Source organism: Spinacia oleracea, chromosome 4 (assembly GCF_020520425.1).
Source record: "Spinacia oleracea cultivar Varoflay chromosome 4, BTI_SOV_V1, whole genome shotgun sequence".
Taxonomy (NCBI): domain Eukaryota; kingdom Viridiplantae; phylum Streptophyta; class Magnoliopsida; order Caryophyllales; family Amaranthaceae; genus Spinacia; species Spinacia oleracea.
In genome coordinates, this window is record NC_079490.1 from 185,954,837 (window position 1) to 185,972,384 (window position 17,548).

At 34.3% G+C, this 17,548-nt stretch overlaps 3 protein-coding genes across 3 annotated transcripts; 1 reads left to right on the forward strand and 2 right to left on the reverse strand.

The window, feature by feature from the left end:
• Positions 1-404: 404 nt before the first annotated feature.
• On the reverse strand, positions 405-5,742 carry LOC110801741 (mechanosensitive ion channel protein 5-like). Its single transcript, XM_022007150.2, has 5 exons — positions 4,384-5,742; positions 3,651-3,774; positions 2,240-2,533; positions 1,436-1,638; positions 405-764 (listed from the first exon to the last, which is right to left on the reverse strand). Exons 1-5 carry the CDS (start codon positions 5,718-5,720, stop codon positions 464-466), a joined length of 2,259 nt encoding a protein of 752 aa, XP_021862842.2. The 5' UTR covers positions 5,721-5,742; the 3' UTR covers positions 405-463.
• A 2,130-nt stretch (positions 5,743-7,872) lies between these two features.
• Positions 7,873-13,887, reverse strand: LOC110797202 (uncharacterized). The gene is made up of 3 exons (XM_056843289.1): positions 13,000-13,887; positions 12,173-12,340; positions 7,873-8,007 (listed from the first exon to the last, which is right to left on the reverse strand). Exons 1-2 carry the CDS (start codon positions 13,303-13,305, stop codon positions 12,179-12,181), a joined length of 468 nt encoding a protein of 155 aa, XP_056699267.1. The 5' UTR covers positions 13,306-13,887; the 3' UTR covers positions 7,873-8,007; positions 12,173-12,178.
• On the forward strand, positions 7,902-9,548 carry LOC130472259 (uncharacterized). Its single transcript, XM_056842787.1, has one exon. It carries the CDS (start codon positions 7,902-7,904, stop codon positions 9,546-9,548), a length of 1,647 nt encoding a protein of 548 aa, XP_056698765.1.
• Positions 13,888-17,548: the final 3,661 nt, after the last annotated feature.

Genomic DNA, 17,548 nt, shown 5'->3' on the forward strand with positions numbered 1-17,548 from the left:
AACAAAAAGAGACAGGGGAGTAAAAAATATATGTCGATACGAATCTAACAAGACCCCACATGACTAAAATTTCCTTACGTACAAATCACAAAAAATGGCCAAAGTCGTAGTGTGAATAGTGTAAAAAACAAATGGTGCGATGTTTCTGAAACGGAGGAAGTATTATTTTCCCTTTATGTAAGAGTGACTTGTAGTTATGTTGTAGTATTTCATACCCAATATGTAATCCTTATATGTTTTATTTTTGTGTCAGAAAAGTTAGGCAGCAAGAGTATTATTTGCATTTATTTTCGAACTATTTAATTAATTTATTTTATTATCAAAATAAAGTTTCTTTAAAAAAGATGGGACCGGATTTGACTGGATTCGGACTCAAAAAAAATTATATGGATTAAACAAAAAAATTGTCCGATTCTAAATAAGAACCATTGAAGTTGTTCTTGTAATGTATTAGTTGAAACTTTTAAGAATGAACAAACTCTTTCCCACCTTCTAAATGAGGAGGGACTTGAGCGTAATTGAGAGGTGGAATGGATGTAACATTGACATTCATAGGATATACGCGGTACTCAATATCCAACTCTCTAAAAATCTTTATACATTCTTCTATCAAAAGTCCTCGCCTTGCCCATCTTTCTCCCATGTCTTGGTGGTTCATCCGATGTTGTAGCCAAACTGCTATCCGCAACATATTTAAACCATCCGTATCCTTCAAAACTACCATTGGGTCTGGATACCAATGTTCCTTCTTGTTGTCTATATAACTGTGCATTTCAACAAACAATTAGAAATATGAACCAATGATGTCTTGGCCTAGTGGTTAAGACTGAGGGCCTGTGTGCAATAGGTCTCAGGTTCAAATCCCCTCGTCCCCATTTGTAATTTATATTGCCCTTGTGGCTCATTCGCACCAAAAAAAAAAGAAATATGAGCTCATATCAACTTCAAATTTCAACATTATTACTTCTTCCGTCCAAATCTAATTGAAACATTTCATTTTATGCTATGGGCCCACTAATATTTTATTACTCATCTCTTTTTACTAACAAAGTTATAACCCCACATCTTATCACATTCAATTAAAATATTACTTATTCCACAATTAGAAAGAGTTTTTGAGGTGAATTAGAGGTTTTACCATTTCAGTAAGCTAATGAGAGTGTTTGATTATGAGAGGTTTGAAAGAGAGTTTGGGATGAAAAATTAATTTTTAAAAAGCTCTTTTTGCATTAAAGTTTTTGAAGAATTTGGTGTAAAATGACAACTTTGTCCTGATATTGTTTAAAATTTACAATCCTTACTATCCTACATTACTTTATGCGAATGTCCTCAATGGTTCTTTTACACATTAAATAACTAACATCTAATTTACCAAATTATTTACACAAATCGCTAATTCAACCAGCTAGCTAGCTAGCTAATACAAATTGTTTACCTTGTTATTCTTTGCTTTATGACTGTAATTTTTTCAGGAGGGGTTGCAATGTGGAAACACAGTTCAATTCCATCTCCCATATCAGGGCTACGGTAGTAGTTAGGGATAGGCTTTGTCAAAAGAATATAGTTTGGGAAAACTATCTTTTGGTTGTCAAATCTTAAAAATACTGTGGTTAAAATGTTGATCTCCTCCACAACCATCTGAAAACATTAAACAAAAAAACATTGTTAGAAAACAAAATCTTTATTTGCTAATTACAATCTCAAATTTCTAATCTGAAAACATTGTTAATTAGAAAAACATTGTTATATGGAAAATTTGCCAAAAATACAACCTAATAAAGTTCTCTATTTGCTAATTACAATATCAAATTGCCAATTACAACTTAAACTTATACAACCAATTTAAATTACAGCCCGAATTGATTTTTTGGCAAAAATCACCGGAAGATGATGTCATAATGTTATTAAAAAATCTCTATAAAAAAAATTAAGATAAATAAGAAATAAAACAAAATAATCGAGAAAATAATTTTGTTTATAGATATTTTTTTATAATAACGTTATGACATCATCTTCCGGTGATTTTTGCCGGAAAATGGTTTCGGGTTGTAATTTAAAAATAGGTGTACAAGTTTAAAGTTGTAATTGGAAAAATTCGAAATTTGAGGTTGTAATTGAAAAATAGAGAACTTTATTAGGTTGTACTTCGTATTTGACAAATTTGCCTTGTTATATATACTTTGTACTCTATTCGTCTCATTTTATTTGCTCCATTTGACTGATTTAAGTGAGAACATACCTGAACTCCGTCAATCTCACAACGATCACCAACATCGAATGGGTGTACCACGAACAAGAAAATAATGGATTCGAACACATTTTTGCAAGTGTTTCCAAAGACAAAGGCCACAACAACAACTTGAGAGCTTAAGAATAAGAGAGATTGTGAAGTAATAATATTTAGGAATATAAACCCAAAAATTATAAGAATTATGCTCACTAAAACATTCACCATTTTGTGTAACTTGTTAACGGCTGTTTTAGTGTCACTAAGAGTTAATGCAAGTGCTCTTCGTTCCCGAAATGCATTCACCTGAAAAAATATTAACAAAAATAAAAATAAAACTACTAAAATAAGTTCAGTTAAATTCAGATAATATAAGTTCAGGAAAAATAAGTGAAAGTCAGCTAAATAGAACAGAATGCACCCTAAGGCCTTGTTCTGTTCACCTTATTTTCACTTATTTCAGAAAAAATAAGTTCAATTAAGTTCAAATTTGCTTTTATGAAATGCTACTCATTTTAATTTTACTCAGTCTCCTATATTTATCTGTCTATAGTTCTATACTAATAGAAATATATGAAAAAATTGATATTACAAAAATTTACATTGAAAATAATGTAACAAGATCAAACTTGTTGGTTTTTTTTTTAAGTTACCAATGATTAGACCTGATTATCATAGACCTGATCAACATGAGCTCAACCCGCCGACCCGATCCGAAATTTGACAAGTTTGGTTAGAATTTTAAGGCCCTGCTTTCGGGCCTGGACGGTCCCGAATTTAAAATTTTTGACGGACTATGTGTAACGTAAAACTACACTATTAGTTATAAATTTAGCCCGAAAATTCCGATATTTACGCCCGAAATAACGGGTTTGGGCACAAAAAATGGGTCGCCCGGCCATACATACACACGGGCTGATTTTTATGTCTCGGCCCGACCCGAACCAGCCCGGCCCACCTTTTGATCAGGTCTAGATTATCATGAGCCCGAACTGACTCGATCCAAAAACTAGTTCGTTTTGGGCAGAATTTTTAGGCCCGACCCATTGGTGGGTTTTGGGTAACTAAAAAAATTGGGGTTATAGTTACAAAATTGGTCCGGCTCAAAAAATCCGCTATTTTGGTCCGAATTAGCGGGTGTTGAGCAGAAAAAATCGACCCAAATCAGGCATGACACGACCCAATAAAATGGACAGGTTCTTTGCCATGGCCCAGCCCGACCCAAACTCATCCCAACCCGCCTTTTGACCAGGTCTACGAATGATGAATTATTGTCAAGGTTTTTATTTTTAAATTTTAATTATATGAATATTAAATGGATATAACTTCATAGGTAGTACTCCACATGATTAGAAGGATTATAGAAGGAAGAACAACATGATAAAAACCGACTCAAAGTGATACGTATTACATTTTTACTTACCACCCAATTCTTCAACGATTTCTTGCTAATTCTCTCATTTTCAATAGCCCCTTCAAAGAGACCCATTGTCCTCAAGGCTTCATCTTCTTTCATGAAACGCAGAATATCATCTAAATAAATATACCTATCATTCAAAAACAATTAATGTGTTACATACTTCATATCCACGAACTTTCATATGCATGCAATATAGGTGCCAAAAAAAGAGGCCGATAACAATCCATATTATCAATTAACTACCCTACAACACTGTTCATTGTCATTGTCAGTTTTCAGTTTTTTATTTCTCGATTTTGAAAGCCATGTGATTTAAATCGAATCATGAACGAAAACACAGTGTCACATTCATAGTAATTAGGTTGATTTTGAAAACTCACAACAACCAAAACTGAAAACTATTTCTCGTGGTTTTCATATTTTAGTTTTTAGGAATAGTTTTATATTACCTCCGTTCCACAATACGTGCATCGTTTCTCATTTGTGCACTATTCATCAACCAACTTTGACATTCATTCTTTCACCATTACGTAAGAAAAAACATAGTCAATTGAGATCTTGTTAAATTCATATCAATGAGAGGATTTCAAATATCAACTTTTTATAACTTTTCACAATTAGAGATATTAACGTTTAAAGAAGCACATTGGAATACGTGAAAAATAAAAATGACTCAAGTATTATGAAACGAAAGTAATTAAAAAATAGAAAACTGAAAACAAAAAACGATACTGACCTAGAATGAGGTCGAGCAACGTTGCGAAATATTTTCCTAGCAGCAGCCTTAGCCTCAACCTCACTCCTAATATGTGTTGATGAATCATCATCCTGAGTTGTAACACCCACAATTTGTTCATCTAAGGTAGTCAAGGATCCATATCGAATAATTTTCATCAATCTCTTCATATTCCAAGCTGAAACATTCTTCTGATTAAGTTTCTGCAAGTGTTCAATCGGTATGCCATCATCAACATCATCATCCTGTTTCTTAGAAATCGGGCCAGAGTACCTAAAACTCCGTCCTATCGAGTTCTTATAAGGTGTTGCATTTGGTTGATCTTGAGTAAGTTTCTTCTTCGAGGGTGTTCTTTTAAAGAAGTGGGAAAACACATTAACTCGAAGTTCAGGAGGCATGGTAGCTTCTGCATTCTGCAGTGATTGAACTTCTTCAACCATGGCTCGTTCTTCTTCCTCTTGAGTTTGTTCAATCTCAAGCAATGGGGGAGCTGAGAGTGTCTCAATCACAAATTGATTGAACAATGACTCTTGAATTCGATCGAAAAACGCCTTGACATGGAAATTTGATGCTAATACCTTAACCAATAAGGTCTTTAGAAACCATAAAATAGCTCCTATTTCACTTACAATCAAGAATTTAGTAACGAACCTAAGTTGTTCACTCCTCGACTCTAATTGAACCCTCTTATCGAATAAAAAGTACCAAGTCACGAGGATCAGACCCAACCAGATCACGTTCTGGACGTCCTTTTTTAACCCGTAAACAAAATATAAAACCCGTTTTTGTTTTTTAAGTAAAAGGTATCTCTCAATAAGGTAGACAACTACCCTAATCCCCCAATTAGAAACTAATCTCCCACAAATAACAGCAAGGATTAAAACTTCCCATTTCCACAACTTCATATTCCAGAAAGTTTTCTCCCTAAAATTCGGAAAAGTTAAAGTTAAAATTAAACAACACATGATTAAACCAAGACTTACCCATTCAATTAGAATCATGGATCTACCCATTTTAGATCTCTTAAACCCTTCTGAAAATTCATCATGATCTAAGAGTGGATCATCTTCTTCATCCTCATACAATGAAGTTTTTCCAAGTAAACCAGATTTCGTGTTCAGCTGCCCAGATTTATGATTATCCAATATTGGTGTAGATGGACGATCAATTAGTCTGGATTTTGTTTTAGATAATGACATACTTGCTATCCTTCGAAACGACGCCGCATCTGTGTTAGACCTTCGAATTTCTGCACTTTGTGCTATATTTTCGTCGTCTCTTGACAGTGACGACGATGAGCATGACGAGGAATCATCTTGAACGTAACGGCTATACATAGAACATGGCCGTCTAATTAAATCTGATGTTAAAGACATTGACGAAGGTCTTTTGATTAAATCTGATGTTAAAGACTCATGAAATGAGACACGTGTCTCTCTTAATAACCCTCCATCGTTATTATTAGGGGTGATTATGTCATTTAAATTCCGACTCCAACTTCCGTCCGGATGCAGCGGCGGAAGACCGCCGCTGCGTGGTGGTTGTTGGTGGTGTAGTTCCTCTATATTATTATCAATGAAGTTCGACTTAAGATCATGTTTACTAGGTTGACACTCGCCGGAGTTTCCGCCGGTGCTAGCTTGTCGCCGGTAGGGTGTCGGGAACGAGAACTCGCCGGAGGAACCTCTCAAAAGGAGGGGCGAACTTGTATTTTTCATAACATCAACGTTGACGATGACGTCATCATCACCATGTTTAGGGGAGTTCATCATCATAATGGGGTGTTCTTTTGTTAGAGGTGACTCGTCATCATCATCTTCATTATTGTTACCATTAGATTCGTTTGAACCATGGGGGGAATTATTATTGAAGGATGATTTTCTTAGAGAAAAATCCATTAATTAATGCAACAAAATTGATTGTAGTTTGTGTTTTTTTTTTTTGCATGATCATGCAATTTTAAAAGTAATTTATTACATGTTATTATTAATTGTTTTATTAAAAGTGGGTGAGAGGGAAATGTGGAGTAGTAATATGCGAGTAAGTAGAAGAAGGAAGAAGAAAGAAGAGTTCTTTTTTGCTAGTTTGATGGAGTGATTAACTAATTAACAACTTTAACGATTTTATGGGTAAGTGTGTGGAAATTTTGATAGACATGTGTGATGTGTGAGTGAGGTGGTAGATTGATTAGAGGTGGTATTTTCAACTTTGAGGGAAATTTTAGGTAAATTTGCCAAATACAATCTAATAAAGTTCTCTATTTGCCAATTACAACCTTAAACTTGTACATCTATTTTAAATTACAACCCGATACCATTTTCCGGTAAAAGTCACCGGAAGATGATGTCATAACGTTATTAAAAAAATTATGAAGTACATAATATCTGTAAAAAAAAAATTATTTTTTCGATTATTTTAATTTATTTGTTTTAATTCTTATTTATCGATTTCATTTTTTTTTTTAGAAAATGTGTAATTATTTTTTTTTAATAACATCATGACATCACATTCCGCTGATTTTTTTCCGGAAAATAATTTGGGGTTGTAATTTAAAATGGATATACAAGTTTAAGGTTGTAATTGGAAAAAAATAGAAATTTGAGGTTGTAATTGGCAAATAGAAAACTTTATTAGGTTGTATTTGGCAAATTTTCCGAAATTTTAAGATTTGCTAACTAAAAAAAAATGTTAATACTACCTATGATGTCTTAGTTCTATCTTAAATTTTTTTAAAAAAGAAATAGGGATACTACCGACGATGTCTTAGTTCATCTTACATTAAAAAAAATAGTTATTGCAATCTTACATGTCGTCGTGTCGGAGTTTAATTGGTATATATAGGCGTCACGTATGCTATATGTAATCAGAATATTTTTACTATGAAAATATGTAAATAAGGTAGTCGATATAAAGACGAAAACAAATTAGATTATTCTTTTTTTTTAACATGTATGATAGATTATACTCCCTCCATTTCTAAATGTTGTATCCATTTGGAATCTTGGGGGGTTTTTAAGAAAAATAGAATCTTGGTTTGTATGGGTATAAGTGTAATGATTGGGTGTAAGAGAAATGATTGTGTGTAAGAATGTGTAAGAGATTCTTTTTTAAAGATTAAAGTAAGGAGAGAGAAAATATTAAAGAATTATGGGAAAGGGGATATTTTCATTTAATTAATCAAAAATCAGAAAAAATCTGATTGAAGTGGGGACCAAAGTACATGAGGTGGATTTATTTCATCCAATGAGATTACAGCAACAGAAAAAAACGGAGGGAAAACTTCCCAAATTGGGAAAGTCCACTTCCCTTTTTACACTTCCCTCCAAAAACAGAAATTTACCAAAAAGTTTTCCCTCCAAACTTTTTCCCTCCAAACTTTATACATTTACCACCCTTTATAAATAGGGGACAATTTCTACCCAAAAACCCTCATAAATTCCAACTGTTTTAATATCAGTTACAACAACAAAAAACCAAAGGCAATAAATGCACTACAATTAATCAGCAAGGGGACATTAATGGCTTCAGATCAAGAGGAGGACGAGTTCCTCGGTTTTTCCGATGATGAAGGAGACGGGACGAACTCTGATTCAGATTATGATGATGATGAAGCAACCCAAAATGCTGTAAGTGAAGTAAATGCTCATCAAATAGGGGACTTTGAGCAAAATCAACAATTGCCAGATCTGAATGAAGTGGGACAAGAATATGCACAAGAATGTGAAGTGGGACCACAGCATACATCAGGTATATCAGATAACCACTCAGTTCCATTTTTGTTTGATTTGAACATGCCAACACAACAAGAGTTCCCACCATCTCCAATTCATCAAACAGAAACAGAGCAAAATCATCATAAGCCTAGAACCCCAAGGATTAACAACGAATTAAGGTTGGAAATCTTGTTGTTCCTTCTCTTAAGAAAAGAAAAGCATTCAGATGAACTCATTCATGGGACAAATAGGCAGGCTGTTATAAAGTTTGGTTACACAAGGAAGACAATTAGACTAATATGGCAGAGAGCATTGGCACATAAGGCAGCCATGGATTCGTATTTCTATGATAGCAAATATCACAACTGTGGGAGAAAGAGAATTCAAGTAACATATGAGTCTATAGCCTCCATAGCCATGGGGGATAGAACAACCATTATTGATCTAGCAAGGATGCTCAATTTGAGTCCCACAACAGTTTGGAGAATGGTGAAAAGAAAACAGATAAAACCACATTCAAGTCCATTGAATCCAGGCATTTCAGAAGAATGCAAGATGGCAAGGATGAAGTGGGTACTTGGTCTCTTAATGGACTACTCAATACCAAATGATCCCACATATTACAGCATGTATGATTTCATTCACATCGATGAGAAATGGTTCTATCTTACACAAAAAAGTCAAAGAGTTTATTTAGCAAACAATGAACCATTTCCACACAGGAAGGGAAAATCAAGAACTAAGATTCCAAAGTTCATGTTTATGGCAGCAGTAGCAAGGCCAAGGTGGGGACAAGATGGGCAGTGTGAGTGGGATGGGAAACTTGGTATATTTCCATTCACAGATGCAGTGGCAGCAAAGAGAACATCCAAAAATAGAGTCAAGGGGACAATTGAGACTAAACCAATCAAGTCAGTTAATCAGATTGCAACTAGGGCCATGCTAATCAACTACCTAATCCCAGCAATTAAAGAGAAATGGCCACCACATGAGGGGGAAAGGGTGATATACATCATTCAAGACAATGCAAAGGCACACATTTTGCAAAATGATCAAGAATGGCAGCAACATTACAAGCAAGATGGCTTCACATTGATATTGACTCAGCAGCCAGCAAACAGTCCAGATTGTAACATATTAGACTTGGGGTTCTTTAGGTCAATTCAATCACTAATGCACAAAAAGATGCCTAAAACAGTTGAAGATTTAAGTGGTGCTGTGACTGAGGCATATAATGAACTGCATGCAAAGACTCTATCTAATGTGTGGATGTCACTTCAATATGTTGGAAATGAAATTTTGAAACACAAGGGGGACAATGACTACCAACTCCCACACAACAAGAAAAAGATTTTAGAAGATGAGGGGAATCTGCCAGAACAAGTTAAGGCCCCAAGGTGGGCTGTGAATGAATGCAAACAACTTGTTGATGAATGGAGAGCAAATCAGTGAAGTATAGAGCAAGAACGAGAGATTACTTTTTGTGTTTTGGGAACATGTTTTAAAAATTACAAGAGCAAACAAAATGTCACTTTTGTAAGCTTGAATGAAAGCATCACATGTATTTAAAACATTTTGAAAGCAACATATCAACTGGAAGAATGAATGAATCAATTTGTTGTTGTTAATCTTTAGTTTTTGTTCATCATACTCACATATTTGTAGTTATTCATGTACATTGCATATTAACATATGATTTCAGGATTATTCAAAATCATAAGGGAACATGTACATTGCATATTAACATATGATTTCAGGATAAGTCAAAATCATAAGGCAACAATGCACCAATTTAATGAGTCAGCCATTCCTTAAACCATTAAGGGGACAACTTTATGTTTTCAAGGCAACACATGAATTCATTTTCAAGGCAAGGCAAAGCATGGGGACATGTTGTTCTCAGTTTGTATGTGTTCATCATCATTGAATCCTAAACTTTAATATCCTCCTCCCAAATGGAGTGAATGACTAACACAAACAGAAATGGGATAGAAAAGTCACTCCATTTGACAGAGGATACTAAAAGTGTAGGAAACTCAGGACATGCAAAATCACAACTCTAAACACATCAGCTTCAAAATGGAAAGAATGAATATCACATCATTTTCAGATGGAATTTATTCCCATTTTGAAACCGATGCGTCAAAAGATGTAATATTCGAGTTACTAAATCATTTCATCATTGAACAACTCAAAAAAACAAGGCCATGAGCAAGGCAGCAAAGGCAAGGTATTTACTTACAACATACTTAGAAAGTCATATGCAAAATCACTTCTCTAAACACATCGGCATCTAAGTGGAAAGAATGCATATCACATCATTTTCAGATGGAAAATCTTACCACCTAGATACCGATGCGTCAACAAAAGTAAAATTCGATATGCTTAAACCAATTCATCATTGAACAAAGCATGAAGAAGAAGGCATCAAGTACATAGAAGCAAGTACACACAACCATCTCAGAATGTCCCCAAGCATCCCTCACACAAACCCCATCCACCAACACTTAGCTCCCGAGAAGCATTATTCATGCTAATGGCGCATGAGTGTTAATGGAATATAGGGTTTGAGTGTCAGCAAATGAAAACTCATCATAGATGACTCAAAACAAATAACAAGGCAGCAATGGACAAGGCACAACAATCTCAGTTAGGTTGATTTACAGCATATATGTAGTATGTTTCTAAATTTTAACAACCTCATCACCCTTTCACAAAAGGGATTACATGATCACTTGTTTGTTTTTGAAATGAAATTTATCCCCTTTTGTAAAAGGGGACGAGGGAATATGTTAGAAACCAAAATCTAAGATAATCAACAATTACATCACAGATCACAATGATCAAACTCACACATGGGACATTAGCAAACATTAGGGTTCCAATCTCAGAGTTGTTGAATAGCATCATTGATCTATTGTATCAATATTTTCTCAACTTTAACATCCTTTTGCCGAATGGAATGATTGATATTCACTACTGATCATGTGAAATGACAATCACTCCATTAGACAAAAGGAGTTAAAGGACAAGTATTGAAACATAAATCTCAGGATATCAACCTTTAACATCATTGATTATCATTAACACCACAATCAAACATGTTGTTTAAGTGTCATGGTGGTCCTTCCAAAGGGAATTGACAAATTGTGAACTATCGCATTGGATATTTAAAAATAAGTCAATCCCCTTTGAAGGACCACCTAACTAACAAAAGTAAAACATGCATGACATCAAAATTCATCTCAGATGTCCCCAAGCATCATTGAAACAAATTCAACCTACACACACTTAGCGCCTGAGAAGCATCATCACTGATACTAATGGCAGCACGAGTGAGTGTAGGTAACTTGAATTGTTTCTCAGCATATGAAAGACTCATCATCGATGTAACTTGAAAAAACACATCAGCATATGAAAGACTCTGCATATGAAAGACTCATCATCATGTTAAATTTGGTCTCAGATGTCCCCAAGCTTCATTGAACCACACCATGTTCACAAACCATTAGCACACAAAAGCCTCATACAGCCTACGGCTGGATGCTAATGGCGCACTGTGGTTTATGAAACATGGATAGTTTCTCAGCACTGAAAGACTCATCATAGACCTCATACAAACCCTAACATCACAGACCAAGCATTCAGGAAAGACAAACAATAAGAGGGGACTTTAATGAAACTGTTTTTTTCCAATCACATGTTAAAATTTTATTCATAAACCCATCCCATATGCTTTCACCCCTCTCAAGGCAACACTAATCAACCAGCAAACATATGACAGTTTCAACAGGCAACATTATTAAATCAGCAAGCACACAAGGCAACATTCATCAATCAACAAGGCAACATTCATCAATCAACAAGGCAACATTCATCAATCAACAAGGCAACATGTTTCAAGCAACAAGGCAATAATAGAGGACATGAATACACTCCAAACCCTATCACATCATCAACAAAACAACAACACCCCTTGCCAACAACAGATCACAGTTGTTGGCTACTCCACCTTATGTCTCCACAGCTAACCAGCAATCCAAATATAATTAAAAGAGGGTTTATAGAAGACACACTTATCTCTAAGCATCATCAACACCCTTAGGTGGCTTTTTTTTTATTTCATCTTCCTTCACGTTTGGGGACGAAACCGAACATTGCCCATCAGAAACCTCTGGACCAGCAGTTGTGTTCTCACACTCACCCACATAGTATAGGTCGAATGAATCAGAGTGATTGGGTTCCTTGCAATAAAGAGGGGACATAAAATATGTTTAATATATTTCACATCAACTTAACAAGATCAAAGAACAACATCATCAAAGTAATCATGGAATTGAACATCCAAATCAACCAAAACAGACCAACATTCATGGTATTCAACATGCAATTTAAATAAACTCATAAAAATCGAGAAAAATCAAGGGATCTCTAACATGCAATTCATGAACTTCATCATTTAACCAAAAAAATCAAGGGATCTCTGACATGCAATTCGAAAATTTATCATTTAACAAAATAAATCAAGGGATCTCTTACATGCAATTAGAAAACTTCATCATTTAACAAAAATTATCAACGAATCTCTGACATGCAATTCGAAAACTTCATCATTTAACACAAAAATCAAACATTTATGGGACATGCATGATCACAAAAAATGAACCAATGTTAAATCTAAAACAATTCACAAAAATCATCAACAAATGAAAAAAATTCATTAAAATTCACAAAAAATCTCAAAAAATCAGAACATGCAGAGTAACCCTAATTTTATTAGAAAACCTACGTTTCAACCAAAAATCACAGATTTTCTCCAAGAAACACAAAAAATCCCAAAAACAGAGTAAACCCTAATTAACTCGAAAAATCAGGAAAAAAACCCAAAAATAAGGAAATATACCTCATCAGATTCGTCTCCTCCAAAGAATCTCAGATCTGCTGGTGTGGGGACTCGATCGTCGTATTTGGACTCCACCTCTTCACCAGGCTCCACTTCCATTTTCTCAAACCAAGCTTTGAGATAATTTCGGGTACTCGTGTTCTCCTTCTGGGCCAACCTCAAATTATTCAGATACTCGCCAGAATACGAGTGCTCGTTGTTGGGACAAATGCATTTCGAGCCCCAATCACAGTTTGAGTCAGGAATTCGTTGCCCAGAAGTACCAACCGAATAAGTCGGAAGATATTTGGAGGAAGAGGATCCCATTAAGAAATTAATAAAACCCTAATAAAACTCCGATTTTATCCCCAAAAAAATTTCACCAGAGAATCGATTACCAACCGGGATTTGGGACGACAAAGGGGACAAAACTAGAGGGGATCTCACCGGAATGTCGTTCCGGTTAAAGTTTGAGAACAATTTTGAGCGAAAACCCCAAAGATCTGAGAGATCTCACCAAAAAAAACGAAGAACAGGGGCGGAGAAGGTTAGGGTTTTTAGAGAAACAGAGAGATTTCTTGAGGAGAGAGAGGGAGACAGGAGGAGAGAGGGATCCGAAGAGAATGAGGAGAGAGAGGGTGAGAGGGACGGGTTATAAGGAGAGAGAGGTGAGAGTGACGTTAGGGTTTTATTAATTTAATAAGGGAGGTGGGTGGGTTAAATGAATAAAATATTATGGGTGGGGAAAATTAGGTGGGAATATGGGTAGATTCTTTAGGTTTTTTGGTTATTAGATTGAAATATAAGGGTATTTTAGGAAAAAAAGTATGTCCAAAAATGGAAAGATTCTAAGTGGATACAACATTATGAAACGACTAAAAAGGAAACGGATACAACAAAAAGAAACGGAGGGAGTAATATAGAGTTTAGTGGTAAAGGGTAAATACAAAGTCAAGGTCAAGCAAAGCTTCTCTTCAATCTTCATCCGAACAAACAATTATCTAACTTTGACCCGTTGCTATCCTTGTCGCCTCCCTCCCTTAATTACCTCTTTCTTTTTCCCTTTTTTACGTTTCTTTACCTTTACTTATTACTTATTACTTTTACTTTTATTACTATGGACTACCCATTATCATTTTATGAGATCTAATTAAAATATATTATTTTACAGTCGATTATATGGTGGGAAACAAACAAACAGTAATGATTTTGAAGGCAGTTTATGCTTAGAATGAAAATTTGGCACATGAACCTGGTCAAACTTGTTCAAATACCTAATCCAACTTCATTTCCATCCCGTGAATTACACACGAATACAATCCAAACAACTCAGGACTCAAGGCCAATCATAACGAGTAAGCCCCAACCAATCCAATACAACTAGCACATGTTAAACAGCCCAGCTCCGCAGGTTATCGCTTGAGCCACTCCCAAGCATTTCGCAGTTGATGGGGCTCGAACTTGTGACCTCCAAGTCACAATCCACCAACTTATGTTGGTGTACGGAGTTTATGAATATAATTGTTGTACTACATATGTATTGGTATTAAGTATTAAGTATTAAGTGGGGTCAAATAATACATGAAAATGTCCCATTAGTACTTTTAATTTAAGAATGAATGAAGAAGATCTTCAGGAGAGATTGAATGAGTTGGAACTAAACCCATCCAAAACAAACGGAGAACATAGACAAATATGTTATATGTGTCGATGCATTGAACCCAACTCACTCATTGTTTCGAATATAATAATGCTAACATATATGAAAGATCGAAGAAAAGTAGAACGTACTCGATCGAAATGGGATTACTAATAAACAAATCTCAATTACCAACAGCTAATTAAACAAAATAACAAATTAATTAACCCATGCGGAATTGAACAATATCTATATTTAATTCAATAATGATAAAACAAAGGGCATAATCGCATAATAATATCCAAATATGTTTGATGTGTTCCTGTATAGGATCAAGACATGGTTACAATTAGAATCTACCAACGCAACTAGTTGACCTATACGTACTAAGTCGTCTTATATTATAATGCCTGATTAAACTGTGATTAATTACTCTGCTTTGTCTTTGTTTTTTACATTAGCTTAGCTTAGCTTAGCTATCATATCTTACTTCTTCAACTTCATCCTCCTGTTTTGGCTCATCGAATTACTATTTTATGATGTCGGCAATCAGGGGCGGAATTAGGGGGGCTGGCAGGGGTCATGGCCCCCCCCATGATATGTTCAAGTATTAAATATGCACTATAAAAGCACATGTCTAGTATAACTCAAGTGGTTATTTTCCTTAAAAATTGGAGGTCCAAGGATCAATTCTTAGCTCAGCTCCCTCAATTTTTTAAAATTATTTGTTAAAATTTGCCCCCCTATATATAATTTCTGGTTTCGCCACTGTCGGCAATCACACCATTACCCCCTCACCTTTGGCGCTAGCTAGCTTCTTATAATTGTAATTTTAATTATAAACAATAATAATAGTAAAAGTAACACAACCAAAATTACGACGATGATTGTCAAAAGTAACACAATCAGTTGCACATGTGTTTATAAGATACAACGTATAAAGAAAGAAAACAGTTTTATTATATCCATACGGCCTATCTCATTAATTAGTCATATTCTATCAATTAAGATTAACTACGTTATCATCATGGTATACATAATAATCCCATCTCATTAGTCATTAACAAAAAAATTAAGCAAGTGATTAAACTTAGGAATTAAGCATATAATTCCGATACGTAGGAGTTCCGCGTGGGAGGCGTGGTAACGTTTAGTTGCTTACTTGGTATGACCTCATCAACTTAACGTTAAACATAAAACATGTGCCTTTATAATTAATTTTAGATTTTGATCGAACACCCATCATCTGCAATTTAGAAGGTGGACCATGGTGCACATAGAGTATGGTGCACCTTAAGAACATTAGTATATAATTAAAAGAACATCTGGTTACGTAAAAAGAACATTGACATATATTTTTTTTATATTTTTAATAAATTGTGATTTTTTATAACAAACATGTAAAACATTTTATTGCATGTTCTTTTGTCGTAGTATCTTGTTCTTTTGTTTATGCACATGTGTTCTTTTGGTACACATGGTGCACCATGCTCTATGTGCACCATGGTCCATAGTCCACGGATTGCCCATCATCAATCATCATCATTCTCTAGCTAGTCTCTACCAAGAAGAGTAATCCATGAAAAGGTCCATTTTGACTTTTTATTATTGATCTTAATTTGCAGTCCATTATATTATTGGTACATCTTTTCTTATTGACATTTTATCCTACCGAGTATTAAAAGTCAGCCATTTTGACTAATTAAATAAGTCATCCATTTGAATTATTATAAAAAGTCAGCCATTTGAATAATTAAATAAAATTAGCCAATTGAAATAATAAAAAGTCAACCCCGGCCCTTTCTTCTTATTGGCACATAGAAATATAATTCAATGTTTGTACCCATATGATGAATCACCTATGCGTCAATTTCACATTTTGACACAAATTAAGTAATTAACCCATTCAACCATTTTCTTTTCAACCAACGCCTCCGAATATGAGTAGAATTTTATCAAAAAAAATATCTGATAATACAATTTTTTTGTTTTTTTATACGTTATATGTTGTATTTTGTACAATTATATTTAGTACATACTTTGAGTAGTATTTTATTTATTACCTATATTTTGATAAATATGTCATGCCTTTACAATATAGATACACCTACAAATCTCTCAAATATGATTTTACAAATTCTTATTTATAATGGGTGTACAATAAATATTATACACCGGAGTAAAAGTTAACTCAAAATGCTTAAAAGTTAAGCTTATATATGTAAAAGTTAAGTGATAAAAAAATTTATTTTAGTAAAACTTATTTCTTCAAAATCACTAATAATGTATAAAATTAATAATTTAACCAATTAAAATAATTATTTTTCAATTTTTTTTTACTAATATAAAGTTAATCAAAACTAGGTTAAAGTTACAAAAAAAGATGGTTAAAGTTATCTTGGTGTACAATAAATTTATTGTACACCTTGTGCGCGCAAGACCTTTTGATATTATTTAAGTGGAAATGGGTTAGGTTGAGTTGAGTTGAGTTGGCTCAAATATTGTGCTATTTGATTATGTGTTGGTTCAGGTAATCTTGAGTACGAGACTAAACTTATTTTCCTGGTCAAACTTGTATATTAAGGGAGATTAAAACATGCATGTTGTTTTAGTTCATTTGGTATGAAGATGAATACTCGTAAATATGAAGAAAAGGAATAGTCCATGATAAAATGAAAAAAACATTATTCTGGTTGGAGTTAAGTGGAAAGGTGTAGCTACCCCATTAGCATTATAAAGTGTTAGGTAACTATAATCTAATACGGACCTTTTAATGTGATAATGCTTGTGGGCCCGTTTCAGTGTTTGTCGTGGGTTATTGTTTTTGGAGTATTGTTTGGGAGTTGCGGTTTATACCGGATTCCTTATAAATACTCCTTTACTTATTCCAATAAACAAACTCAGATACAAACAGAGAAACGAAAAAACCCT

Coding starts and splice junctions, on each gene's coding strand:
- LOC130472259 (XM_056842787.1), top strand. CDS start 7,902: ATGGCTTCAGATCAAGAGGAGGACGAGTTCCTCGGTTTTTCCGATGAT.
- LOC110797202 (XM_056843289.1), bottom strand. CDS start 13,305: ATGGGATCCTCTTCCTCCAAATATCTTCCGACTTATTCGGTTGGTACT. Junction 12,341..12,999: donor GAGGAGACGAATCTGATGAG/GTATATTTCCTT, acceptor CTTTATTGCAAG/GAACCCAATCACTCTGATTC.
- LOC110801741 (XM_022007150.2), bottom strand. CDS start 5,720: ATGTATAGCCGTTACGTTCAAGATGATTCCTCGTCATGCTCATCGTCG. Junction 3,775..4,383: donor GTTGCTCGACCTCATTCTAG/GTCAGTATCGTT, acceptor TTTGAATGATAG/GTATATTTATTTAGATGATA. Junction 1,639..2,239: donor GTGAGATTGACGGAGTTCAG/GTATGTTCTCAC, acceptor TAATGTTTTCAG/ATGGTTGTGGAGGAGATCAA.